The 13,404-nt window shown below is 38.7% G+C and overlaps 1 protein-coding gene across 29 annotated transcripts in view; it reads right to left on the bottom strand.

The window, feature by feature from the left end:
* Positions 1-2,977: 2,977 nt before the first annotated feature.
* Positions 2,978-13,404, bottom strand: part of tcf7l2 (transcription factor 7 like 2) — an 85,456-nt gene continuing 75,029 nt past the window's right edge. For 4 of the 29 annotated variants that reach the window (XM_041973334.1, XM_041973346.1, XM_041973341.1 and 1 more), the window contains 7 exons: positions 12,388-12,513; positions 12,140-12,302; positions 11,883-11,990; positions 10,332-10,380; positions 9,566-9,616; positions 8,324-8,396; positions 2,978-5,258 (listed from right to left, as the gene is read on the bottom strand). In XM_041973334.1, the coding sequence (XP_041829268.1) occupies positions 4,802-5,258; positions 8,324-8,396; positions 9,566-9,616; positions 10,332-10,380; positions 11,883-11,990; positions 12,140-12,302; positions 12,388-12,513 (1,027 nt within the window). In that variant the 3' untranslated portion in view covers positions 2,978-4,801. Of the gene's footprint in view, positions 5,259-7,113; positions 7,176-7,700; positions 7,775-8,323; positions 8,397-9,565; positions 9,617-10,331; positions 10,396-11,882; positions 11,991-12,139; positions 12,303-12,387; positions 12,529-13,404 lie in introns of those variants that run through there. The other 25 variants (XM_041973330.1, XM_041973345.1, XM_041973337.1 and 22 more) reach the window with 21 other exon arrangements.

Here is a 13,404-nt window from a genome sequence, read left to right as displayed (position 1 = left end):
CATTATGAAGGACAAGTTAAATCTGTGTATATGAAGCTTATTGAAAATGTGTGGTATTTTGTTTTTTTAGCTAAAGAGATTTAACCGTTTACAGACAGTACAGACATTTTTTAACCTTTCAGTTTTGTCCAACCATCATGATTTGGGTCAGGGGTATAACAACCCTTTTTTAAAAAAAAATATCTAAAACATCGTTTGTGTTGTTGTTTCCTTTTTTTTTTTTTTTTTTTTTTTGCAATCCAGGGGACCAATTTAATGTTTTGTAGCATTTTTCTGATTTGTATGTTTGCCTGCAGCGATGGCCTTCAACATTGTTCCTCCATGCCACACTGACATCAAAACACATAATTTCTCTTCTCTTTCTCTGAATGTAATAGAGCGGTTACGGACATTTGAGTGCTATATGTTGATTGTTGGTTTGTATTTCAAGGATACGCCCAACACAATTATATTAAGTGTGCATGCTGCATATATATTCAAAAGAAACAAATAAAAGTCCTCAATCTACTTGATCACACCTGAACTTATGGTCTCTGTACTTCTTTTCTAGGTATTCACTCTATACCTCATGGCTATGCTCTGAAGCAGCATGAGCGCTTTAACTTAGCCAGACTTTAATACGTTTTAGTTGTTTGTTTGGTTACTTTATAGACTTTATAAGCTTTAGATTAATAAGAAATCAGTGCTGCTCTCCTTGGTGTAAGGACTGAATCCATAAAATGCTGCACAGTTGCAAACAAGTACACAGAAACTAAAGTTCTGTTGAAAAGCTCTTACCAATCCATTGAGAATGTCATGTTAGAGGAGGCCAACCAAACAAACACAGCCTAACGTGACTGCAATGTAATGTTTTGTTGTTTCTGATTCAGAGATTAACTGATTTTTTTTTAACAAAGGAAAGAGTGGGAAAATTCATTTATAGCCAAATAGAAATTGATTGCCATGATAAAAACTAAAATAAAATAATGATAATAATGAAAAAAAAAAAGTTGAACATGTTAATGGCCTTTGTTCATGTGCAAATCCTTAGCAAACATACCGCCTCAACAATCTACAAAACATTATATCACAGGAGAAACTGTTCATTCACAAATCATCCAGAGGCAGCAGCTCATCTTGGCCTCTTGTTTCCATGTAGATGGAAGCTAGGGACTGTAGAAGTTCCCTTTAGGGATTAGAAAAGTTTCACCTTATTATTAATTTACTATTAGAGGTCAGTTTGAATGAGACACTGGTACAGTTGAATGTGGTCAGACTTTGTAGGTAGGTAGAGGAATTAGGGCTGAGTGATGTATCAAGTATACTCGATGTATCCCGAGACATTTAATGTAGGATTTATAAAATGGCTTTATCACGAACATTGAGTATAAACTAGCACAGCAGTTATGAATATGCAGGTCTCTAGCTAGTTTACGATCATTAACAGATAGAAGCTAAATGCGAGAGGTCCATTTTAAGCAATAATTCGCCTCAGAAATTAATACAATGACGAGGAGACTGATTGCTCAGCTGTGGGTGTTTCCTGATGGACATGAAGTTCTTAGAACATGACGCCACCTGCTTCTCCTCCAGCTGCTCTTTTGAGCAGGAGTAAAGCAGATATTTCTTGTCGCATCAACCACCTGTCTGATGTACAGGTGGTTGATGCGACCATTTCTCTCTGTGATGGACTAGTGACCTGTCCAGGGTGTCCTCTGCCTCTCACCTGCTAAAATGCTGAGTTAGGCCCTTCATTGGACATAGTTGTATAGATAATGGATGTTTGGATGGATGGGTCTGTCTTGTGGTGGGAGTGTAGCTCACCTGTGTGCACACATGTCAACATGAGAATAAGATGGATAAAACCAGTATGTTTAGTGTTTATAATCAAAGAAAAAGTTATAAACCTGCTCTAGAGGAAAGCGACCCCTAGATTACTTCTGTTGTGATTTGGTGCAGAATAGAAAAAACCTAAATAAGACATTTGAATATAAAAATAATTAAATGAAAAAATATAAGATATTGAGTAATTATATAAAATAAAATAACTGTTCTTCTAGTGGTGGCGATGGTTGATGTTAGGAGGTTGGAGCGTCCCCCCCTAATGTAATGGTCGGGGGACACTGGTTTTTATTAAGTTTATTTGCTGGTCTCTGGTTCGGAGTAAAAAGTTTGTTGAAAGAGAAAAATCACAATGAAGTTTAATTTAGCAGAGTTTACTTAAGTCCTACTGGTGTCTTTTTATGCATGATAATGTTAAATTCACAATTCAAAGTGTTTTAGAGGAGATTTCAAAACATCAAGATATATGTCGTGCATCGGGACAAAGGCAAAAAATATCAGGGTATCAGTTATAGGCCATATCGCCCAGCCCTAAAAGGAATTAATCTTGTCAAGTGTAGGGGATCAGAACACAGCAGTTCTCACCTGATAAATTAAAAACATTATTGATATATAATAAGGCAATTTAATTCTATCTTGTGGTGTGCATAAGTGGATGATGTGGAGGTTAGAATGTTTTTATCTATTCTAGAAATCCACTTGTGACATGCAGAAAATAAACTATTGTGCAATGTTTGTTTTAAAATGCATTCTACAGATGGATTTAGTTTATATTATCTCTAAGTCAGTGTCCCACAGAACTTTTTGGAGCTAACCCTGAGTTATTTCAGCTGAAAATTTTTAATTTGATGCAATTCTGATTTAACTAAAAGCTTTATGCTGCAGATATTTTACTGCTTTCTGTTACACAAGAATAATTTTCAAATATTTCTAGTTCACAAAACAATGGTGTGTTTCTCATTCAGAATTCAGTGTTTTTATATTCAATTGATTTAAAAACTATATATATATTAAAATGGAAGTCCATAATTTGTTGATTCTCTCTCATTAACCAGTGAAACTGAGTAAGAGACTTGAAGAGATACTTGAGACCTTTTTTCCTCAGGCTGTGTACCTACCAGTGCATCTCAAGAGTAAATAAGGAAAAACAAAGAAGTGCACATACTAAGTTGCTTTTATTAATACAGAACTGCATGCTACAGAGACTGTACAGCATAAACATTTATTCATTACAAAAAAACATGGTTTTAGAACCATTTAAAATAACAGGAAAAACAAACAAACAAAAATATAAGAGCATAAAATAGAACAGGAACATCACAGCCGTTAAGGAAACATTCAAACTATTTATCATTAGCATTTTAATAAACCAGAGAAGAAATCGACAGATTACAGTCGCGTCATGTCAACTACAATGGCACCGAGTGGATGATTCTCTTGTAGCTTTTTTTTACAGCCTCTTGCAACATCAACATGCCTATTTTTTCTATCTACCTATATAGTAGTGTACTTAAAAGTGGCAGTTTGTGTATTTTTTTGTATTTAATAGTTTTTTTATGAACCTCCTAATATACATAATTTGGCCCTTGTGGGTTTATACAGTATGATGTCCGTCTTTTTATTAAGTTTAAATTTTAATATTTGACAATTTGCTACCAAACACATTTGTTATAGCAACATTTATACTACATACATAGCAATCTATGTAACGTCACAGCAAAGAATGGTATAAAAAAAAAAAAAAAAAAGAACAAACAAAACAAAAACAAACAACAACAAAACAAAAATAAAAGATCCCTACAGCATGTTTTTTGTGGGGGGGTGGGGCAGAAAAAATTATCACAAAATTTGGCACGGAAAAATCTGTACACGAATCTACAGTCTGAGAGATGTGACTGTGCAATAAAAAAGAAGGGCTTTAGACACTTTTCCAACTACTGAACACGCGGTACCCACTGTCTCTTGTTTCAAGTTTTCTTTTCTTCTTTTTGTAAAATGGCTTATAGACGCATTTCTTGAAATGAAGTTGTGCATACTTCGGTTCATGAGATCTACACGGTACACTGAGTGGACTCCATGTTTTCAGCGAGGAAAAATCTACAACAAAAGATTTGCCTTTTTAAAACTTCCTTGTAAAAATGGATCATTTATAGTTGCTTACCTTAAGAAAAAATATTTGTACAATGTATCAAGAAAAAAAAAAAAGGTCAAAAAGAGACACATACAAGATACAACAAGCAATCTCTAAAGCAATAAATACTACTGGTCCTAGCGTTGTGACATTTTTGAATTCAATAACCCTCAGCCCTCCCACACAACCCCTCCCTCAAGCCCACCCAAACTTGCCTGACTCCACCCCAAAGGTAAACAACAAAGAAAAAAAGACAACGCAGTGGAAGAATGCATATTTAACACAGTAACCCCCCCCTCCCCGATATTCTGTACATTTAAACAAGAACAAGTAACATCACAATTAAAGTTGTTCCTCAGAGAGGTGTCACTGCTAGCCTCATGCCCTCCAAGAGTTTGAACAGATGTCGAATGATTGGTTCGCAAGCTCGTATTTAATACAAATAAAGAAGAAGAACCAACTCTTTCAAGAAAAGGGCTCATTGAATAATCTACCAGTTTTATATCCGTCTTTTAAACATTTTGAAGTTGAACTAGATAATTTTTTTCTGTTTGCACTGTTTAACACTACAAAAAAAAGAGACAAAAAACAAATTCATAAAAATTTTGGCAGATTTGCAAAGCTATACTACAGCTTGTTGTATCATTTCTTTATAATAATTAGATCTTTTGATAATGAGGGGTCAAATATTGACCAATGAACTTTAATAAAACAAGAACTAAACTTTCAAAGCCTTATGGCACAGAAACAAAGAGAAAACAAATAACAGAAGGTGAAATATAGCAGAGAGAGGGCCTAGAAAGGTGTGTGCAGGGCTAAAGAAAAAAAAAAAGAGGAGAATAGGGTAGACTATTCTATAGACTTGGTCACTAGTGACAGAGGCTGAGGGGCGGCGGAGGGGAGGAGTGAATGGGAATGACACAGCGATGCCGAAGGCCGGGCCATTGAGGACGCCACAGAGGAGCCCGGCTGCCGCGAGGACGAGACGTCACCGTGCTCCAGAGCTCCGTTGTGGGAGGAGGCGCCAGACGTTTTGCTAGCTGCAGCAGAGTTTTCCAGCTGAGCCAAAGATGGTGGTGGAGGCCCAGCCAGGAGGTGCGGGTGGTGGAGTGGCTGGTGGGCCGGTTTCATAGTCAGTGAGAGAGGTTGCATTTGTTCAGTCTGAGGTTTGGACTCTTTTGAGGAGGGGGAGGGAACCACTGAGGAGGGGGAGGATGGGGGGGAGTCTAGTAAGCTTCCGTCCGTAGAGGGAGGACTGGCACAGCTGCCTTCACCTTGGATGTAGCGAATGCACTTTTTTTTTCTCCTGAGAGACAAGGTGAGAGAAAGAGCATCTTTCAGTGTCAAATCTTTAAACTATTAAACTTAGCACCACAGCTGACTTAAATGCACTTTGGACTTTTTAAATAAAGTAAATCCTTTATTTCAGACATGGTAGATGAGATTTAAAGTGCATTTAAGTAGCTTTGTACATGTTGTGCCAAGGAGGAAGGTGGTAGAAATACCAAAGTATCAGAGAAGACCAACATTAAGACCACAGGTGAAGCACCTGGACACAAAGCAAGAGGGGGATGGAAAGCACACATTGATGAAGATGGAAAGCCAAAAAGGAAGCAGAAGATTAGATGTGGTAATATTTGCTCTCTGAATTTAAACTGTCTTTTCTTACAGGAATAACTTCAGCTACTGATCAGCCTGTTCTCTCCAGCAACTCGAGGTTGCTGGACCCATCTCGCTCCCATACTTTCATGAGACTTCACTCTCTTCTCCTGAGGGGACAGAGTTTGGATACGAGGCGAAAAAGTCAACAAGATCCACACTACCCTGCATCTGCCCCACAGACACGAGTGTGAGTGTGAGTGTGCGTGAGGGGTCAAGGCATCATGTTTACATTCCTGCCTGGGGTTGGGACCCCTCCCCCCTGCACGCTGAGTCCTGAGGCCAGGCCCGTTGCACTCAGTTGAATCCGATGAAGGAAACATTGGAGTGAGGGGGAGTTGTGAGGGTAGGGCATTGCTGCATTTATCTGTGGTGACTCTGCTGAGAAGGCTGTGTTCAAATTTGGTTAAGGGGGGATCTCTGCCCACTTCATCTTTACACTGACCCTGGTAGTGACCCATCTCTCACAGCTCTCAGTTTTATCACAAGAATGCCTGGAGCCATGAGGTATTTAAGCCATAACAGGACATGCAGTAGGTAAAAACAAACTTAAGTGTTTTAATACAACAATGGAAGCTTTGGGAACACATCAGGCTGGTATTTTATTTCAATACAAGTCTTATTTCAAACACTTCCCTGGTATTCTACCTGTGGTAAATTTTTACATAAATGCAGAGAGCGAATTTCTGAAAATGAAAAGGAAAAAAAGAATGGAGAAATAACATAAAAGCCGACAAAATCTTGATCACATGCTAGGTCAAAAAGGAGCATGCAATTCTGATGAACTCAACAGTGCAAACATATGACATCGGACAGTACACGAAACAAGAAAAGGGTGAGGATGAGGCTTTTAAGTACAGCCTCTGCTGATACTGTAGCTCGGGATGGTGCCGAGCATCGACCGGGAGTAAAAAGGTATCGTTTTGCCACTACATACACATCACATTCTCCGTAACCGTCTGTCAAACTGCAACAAATGAGCTAATATCCATTTTTTAACAGACATATTGATTTATAGTATGTGCCTGTGTATGTTATTGATTCTCTGCCTCGGGGGAAATTACACCAGATGCATCTTTTAGGAATTGGAGCCCAGAGAGAACTTTTACCCTCTGTGAGTGAATTACAGCACTTTTCAGTCTCTTGATCTCATGATGTGCTTTTAGTATTTTTTTTTAATAGTAAAAATAATATATATATTTTATCATGTGTGATTATTGCGAACTGTGTGGGGATAATACATGAAAAACACACTATGATCCACTGTATTGTCACTGAGGACTGAGTATGATTATTTAAAATTTTAACAAAAACTGAGGATAAAAATAAAAATCAAAGTCTCATTTTGAGTTCATCTATAAGCATGTTTAAAACAATGCCAATGAAACAGGTAACAATGTGTTGGAATGGGTGACGCAAAAGGAGTTGTGTCGAGAAAGAGTGAAGAGTGTGGTGCAAGCCAGACACAAAGAAGGGTATTACTCAGCAGAAACAAATACCTACCATGAAAATATTCCCAATTCAAAGACTGCTTGTGTCAGAACAGAAAGACAACAGGTAGGGGCTAAGTAAGGGTTATTGAAGAGGAGTTTGGAGGAAGAAGAGGTGGAGAAGGAGGAGGAAGAGGGCACAGAAAAGAGTGTCACTGAACAGGCCCTCAGAGAAAGCAGGGCTTAATTTGTAAGCATAACATTGTTATATAAAGGGGTGCCAATTAGAACAAACATGACAGTTAAGATGGGAGGGTATTATCCACTGCATGGAGAGAAAATGGATTTCAACAGCTTAGACTGTAAGAAATCTTATTCTGGGGACAAAATGATGATCACCTATCTAAATTCTTTTAAATAAATATTGATCATTCTCATTTCTGAATCCATTTTCTCTCACTGGGCTTGAACTGAGTTCAATGAGGAAAAATAGCTGTGCAGGAATTTAGAGGAGCAGGAAATTTTTCAGTGTGGAAAAGAAGTTTCCATCTGTATGAAAACCAATGGAAACGTGTTTTAGGAAGACATCAAAGCCAATAATCAAGAAGAAGATTGCTCAGTGTGGATGTCTTCCTCCCACTGGTACTACAGCTGTTATACCTGCATGGTTTGCACCATAAACTCAGCTGGTCAAGCCCGAACAAGGCACGACACTTCTTTGGGGTATTTGCATCTGTTAGCCAAAGAGGTAGACACAAACACACACACACACAGACAAAAAAAGGAAAAAAAGAAAGAAAAAAAGAAAATGGACACGTCATTGCACAGACAAAAAAAAAATATAGCCAGGGCTTAGATTTAGGCTGGCAACACTAGGATGTCCTCCATATTGACCAAGTCATCAGACTCCAGATCCTCCAAGCCCCGACCTGCCAGTTTAGGACTTCTGAGAAATCTCAGTGAGGCTTACTGTACTCTGCATCCTGCAATGAAACCCCTGTAAGCCCTGAGTCTAGACCCACACAGACACACTGACAACATTCATACAAACACTCGTGCATATAGTAATAACACTTAAAGTTAAAATCAAATAGTGAAAACCCAGAGATAGACCGGCAGGACGTGGCTGGAGGAAGCTGAAAGGTCGGAATAGCCTGGCGGGACAGACAAGGAGGGAGGCGAAGAGGAAGAGAAGCAGCACAGAGCAGGGGGAGGAAGTCCCAGCATAGAGTTACCCAGCCTTCACCTGGCCCTGGCCAGTGCAAGCACACACCATACACACCTGCACGGGCCACACCAGTTATTCTGTTGATCGAGCCCAAAGCGCGCTCGACACTTCTTAGGAGCGCTCAGGTCTGATGCCACAACAAGGAGAGGAAGCCAGCAGAGAGGAGAAATAGAAACCAAAACCAATAAAATAAGAAAAAAATCAAAGACAGAAAAGAAGTAAGGAGAAAAAATAAACAAACAAAAACAGATAACGGTGAATCTATAAAGCTTAGCAGCAGCTCAATGAGCAAGAAATCCTGCCAAAACCCTCTTTAAGTCATTATCAAGTGTGCTATTAAAGACAGGCATGAACACAATTACTGTGTTCCAGACATTAGCAAAATCAAGTTGCATGCATTTTATACAGTTCTGATAACAATTTGGAAACAACCACTTCAGTCACATAATCTAAATTCTGACAGCAGTTAAAGCCAAAGATAAGATTATTTGGTTGAGAGGAAAAAAAAAAAAACGGAGCAAATGCAGGTTGGATTAATTTGTTGTTAGACACTATCAATGCACTATGGTTTCAAGTAGACAAGGTCGAGGTAATAGAAGAGGCAGTGGTAGCAGATTGCTAAAACAGCATAACTCAGCCCTAGCCAGGGGAAGGATTAAAGAGGCTGGAACCTGAAGAGGGAATCTACTTTTTAGACCTGGCATCAAACAGCTGATTGGTTTCCACCAGCATCAGGTTGCTGTAGCAAAACAGCTGTCAGTCACTTGTTTGCTCTACTCTGTAATCGTGACATTATCAGAAGTAGAGAAGTGACAGCAGAATATCATGGTGATGTGTTTGAGTCCAGGCCTTATCAGAGTAAAGATATTTTTTTAAAAGGGTGAGCAGGCCAAACTCATGCTGACCAATAGGAAAGTCAGAAGCGTAGCTACTGAAGCATTTAGATTAAGGAGGTTTACCCTGACATAACACCTTTCAGGTCATACTTCACAATTATAAGTCTAACTATAAATCATCAGTACCTGAAGCATATTGCTTAATGATCTTTGCCAAAAAATATGGAAACACTCCAAAAAGGCAACAACAAATTCAGTGAAATAGCCTAGCGTCAAATGAACAGCAACATTTTAAGAAAAGAAAGCAGCAAACAAAGCAAAAAGAGCATATTTCAGAGTAGAAAATTTAAGCTTTAACCTGCCTCATACTGCACATTCATAGGTAATTAAATATACAATAATTTTAAAAACAAAAAAAAATAGACAGTTAGTAATTTAATACTCAAAATGACATTAGCACCTGTAATCGGAGGGAGTGAAAGGCAAGGGTTTGGAAAATATTCTCTGTGTTCTGAAAAAAAAAGAACAGATAGAGAGGCCTTCAAGAAGAAATCCGTCACCAAAACGAGCGCAAAATACATGATAACAAGTCTGCATAGCTCCTCACAATATGATCAGAGGAATATGAATGATGAGGATAAAAAAATGGATAAATCACAGAATTAGCAAACCTCCTTAATTTTAAGATGTGAGTGATTTGTCTTAATAAAAAGCATGCATGGAAGCAAGCGAGAGGCAGCCCAACAAGCACACACATGCGCGGTCACACACTCACATGCACACACACACACACAGTACAGTTGTGCAGTCAATCTGCAGGGCACAGGCAGTATAAAAACAGGGTCATACACACAACACTGGCAGTTAATGGCTCTCACAATGCTTCAACTTCTCAAAAACACATACCAAAATACCAGGCTAGGCTAAAAGCTTAAGGGAGTTGGGTGAGAAGGACTGTTGGGGGGGGGGTCATGCATATTCAGTTATTAGCTAGGGAGAGATGGGGAAAATGGGAAAATGGGGGGGAGGGGGGTTACAAGCAAGACTACCATTTAAATATTGCATTGGGTAGCACAACTATACAAAAAAAAAAGCCAGGCACAATAACACACAAAAAAATAACATAACACAAAAACACTAGCTTGACTTTTATCTTGCAAGATGTCACTTCTGCCTGACACATGATGGGGCTCTTCTAATATGAGAGATAATTGCAGCTCACTTACCATTGCTCTCTGCTTGCTGCTTTTCCCTTTTTCTCTTCTTCCTTTTCCCCTGTTGGTTAGACGCCAAAAAAATAGAAAGAAAAAAATAGACACAGAAAGGAACCTTAGTTATTATATTGCAGAATGCCCAAAACATGAAACGGGGAATAGGACTCATCTTTGTGTTTACTTATTTATTCATTCATTCTTTCTCTGCCTTTTTTCTGTCTTTGCCCTCCGGTTTGTTGCAGCCACTGCAGGCCAGACTACAATTCTCCCTCCTCTCTGTGTTTTCTGTTTCTTCTACCCTTTTCTTACTTTTTTGTAATCTTTTGTTTTTTATTTTTTCTCTCTTCTGTTAGGATCTAGACGTTTTGACACACTTCTGCTTTAGAAAATAGATTTCTCTGAGGCTGTTCATGGGAGACTACCCTGGTCAGCTTCATACCAAAACAAGGTAAAACTAAAACTCTGGCATTTGTGTGGTAGAACAAAGAGCCCAGACATTTTTTTTTGTACAGTCGCTGAGATTCTGTGCTTTTGCTTTCACCTAAAATAATGGACACATCCTCCAAGTCTCGGCTTTAATTTGAGAAGGTTTACATCAACATAGGCAGAATGGTGAAGGATTTCCTGCCTTTTGAAACCACTGTGCTTAAAATGTTAGGGTTCAGAAATAACAGGCTGGTAAATGTTTCTTTGGCAGTTTTGTGTAATTCATCAAGAGTTCATGTTAAAAAAAAGTAATTTGTGGCTGAGAGTCGACTGAGCATTGCCATTTAGATTGAAGGGGACTTTTTTTATCAACAGCAGACAGAGTATCCATATGACCGGAGAAAATAAGGAGGCTGTCGAAAGAAGGTGGTTTTCCAAAATTAACAGTTGGATACATTTTTTTTTATAACCAGGTGCACACAGGGAAGAAAAAAAATGGCAGAAAGCCTGGTAGAGCTGATGTCTGTGACTAAAAAAAATAATGATTTGCATGTTTTGAGTTAAAAACGATCACCAGGTTGCAAATGTGTCCATGTAAACGATCAAAAGAATGTTTCATAACTATAAATGAAGACAATTTACAATAATATGCCTCAAGACCAGAAAGGCAAATCTGCAAATACTTGCAAAAAAAAAAAAAAAAAAAGAAAAGGATATCGACCTTTAACTAAATGATTGAAAGAGACTCATGAAAACTCTTCCAGCAACATTTTACCACAAAGCTGAACTGCAGGCTAAAACAGCTGTGGAGCTTTTTAAGGGTGAACAGGTGGAATATCCTTTATTACTGATGTTTAGCTACTCAAATCCAAGCTGAGACTTACATATCTTTATAATTTCATGTTGAATTGTGTGAGCTGAAGCACAGAGCCCCACAATAAAAAAAAACTGTCCAAATACATGCATGATGTCCCATGAAAAAGTGGACTTTGATAAAGGTCATATGTCCAGTTCAGATGTACATTTCAGAAGAATTTGCACCAGGTAACAAATACAGGACATCTTGTCCTGTATTTTTAAACCTAATCAAAGGGGGGAAAGAAAAAGCTGTTACGACTTGTAAACCTAAAAACTTACATAGTTGTCTCGTGCTGACCAGCCTGGGTACAGCTGCATGTGGAGCTGTCGTTCTTTCCTGGCCAGCTCATAGTACTTGGCCTGCTCCTCCCGCGATAAGGCGTGCCACTACAAAATAAGACAAAGAAAAAAGATTTTCCATCACAGTAAGAAAAAAAAAAGAGGCTGTGAACTCAGGTCTTTTAGCTGTATTTGTCAAATCAACAGGTCAGTGTTTCTTATGCATCCCAGGCCTTTCAGTTTGATGCTACACTTACCCTCCGCCCCAGGATCTGGTTGATGGCAGCACTTTCCTTCAGTGTGCACTCAGCCACCACCTTGGCCCGCATTTCCTTCATGTACAGCATGAAGGCGTTCAGAGGCTTCTTTATGTGGACCTGCTTCTTTTTCTCCTCTTCCTTTTTAGCGTCTGTCTGTTTCCTGTGGTGAGGTAGAAGGAAGCAAGATGAGCATGGTGAGCCTACAGGATGGAAACATTCATTCTGGGCATCGACAGTTTACTCACGAGCTGTTGAGAGAGCTGATGTCACTGTGGGAGGATTCCTGCTTGACGTTGGGTGTGACGATGGCTGGGTGAGGGATGCCCGTGGTGTGCAAACTGTGGTGAGGGGGCACAATGTGTGGGGGGAACCTAGAGGACAGAAGACTGTGTAAATCGTCAGAATGGACACAGGTGAAATGAGAAGATGGCGCACACACATAAACTGTACAGCTGAGGCTGAATTCCATTCTCATTTTATGACATGTTAAGTGCATTACGCTTTGCCGTCTTCCGTGGAAATGGAACTGAGCCACAAGAAAGACATGCACTTAATACCCACAGAAACATGAACAGGTCCAAAGCTGGTTCCTGTGATAGTCACTAGATCAAATGTCAGGACTTAAAATGAGCACAGAATCCAGCCCGGATGATTACACACTTCACACATTACTGCAAACTTAGCCAACACTCAATAAACTTGCAGAAAAATATAACATGAAAACATTACATTGTGTGGCAGTGATAAAGGATAAAATAGGTTAAAAAAAATATAAAATAAACACTTAAGCACATAAGTACATATTTGAAATTCACTCAATCGTAACTTCTGTGATGAAAAAAATACATCAAGACCATTCAAAGCAACAGAATGTAATTGAATTGAAGGAAAGCTCATCATTAGTTTGAGGGTTGTTTTCTGTTTATAGTTCATCATATTAGTAACTTAAATGGTTAATATCAACTTTAGCATATGTAATCTGTAAGAGGTGAAGAAACAAGTTCCCCTTAATATAGTCATTTTTTATAATTGGCAAAAAAACAAACAAAAAAAAAAAAACTAAACACTTTTTTTGTCATTGTCAATTTAATAATGACATATAAATGCCAGATTTTTGATGGTTAAAGCCAGAATCATTATCTCTTAACATGGAATTATAGAAAGTAGATGAAACTGTCCTATAAAAGTCTAGTAGCGCTCCAGCTTTTGGGTCTCCATTCGCTTCCTCCCACTCTTTTCTGCAGATTCAGCACAGTCAGCAT

This window comes from Melanotaenia boesemani, chromosome 21 (genome assembly GCF_017639745.1).
Source record: "Melanotaenia boesemani isolate fMelBoe1 chromosome 21, fMelBoe1.pri, whole genome shotgun sequence".
NCBI classification, from domain to species: domain Eukaryota; kingdom Metazoa; phylum Chordata; class Actinopteri; order Atheriniformes; family Melanotaeniidae; genus Melanotaenia; species Melanotaenia boesemani.
The sequence above is the reverse complement of the archived record's forward strand: the minus strand, read 5'-3'. Positions and strand labels throughout refer to the sequence as shown.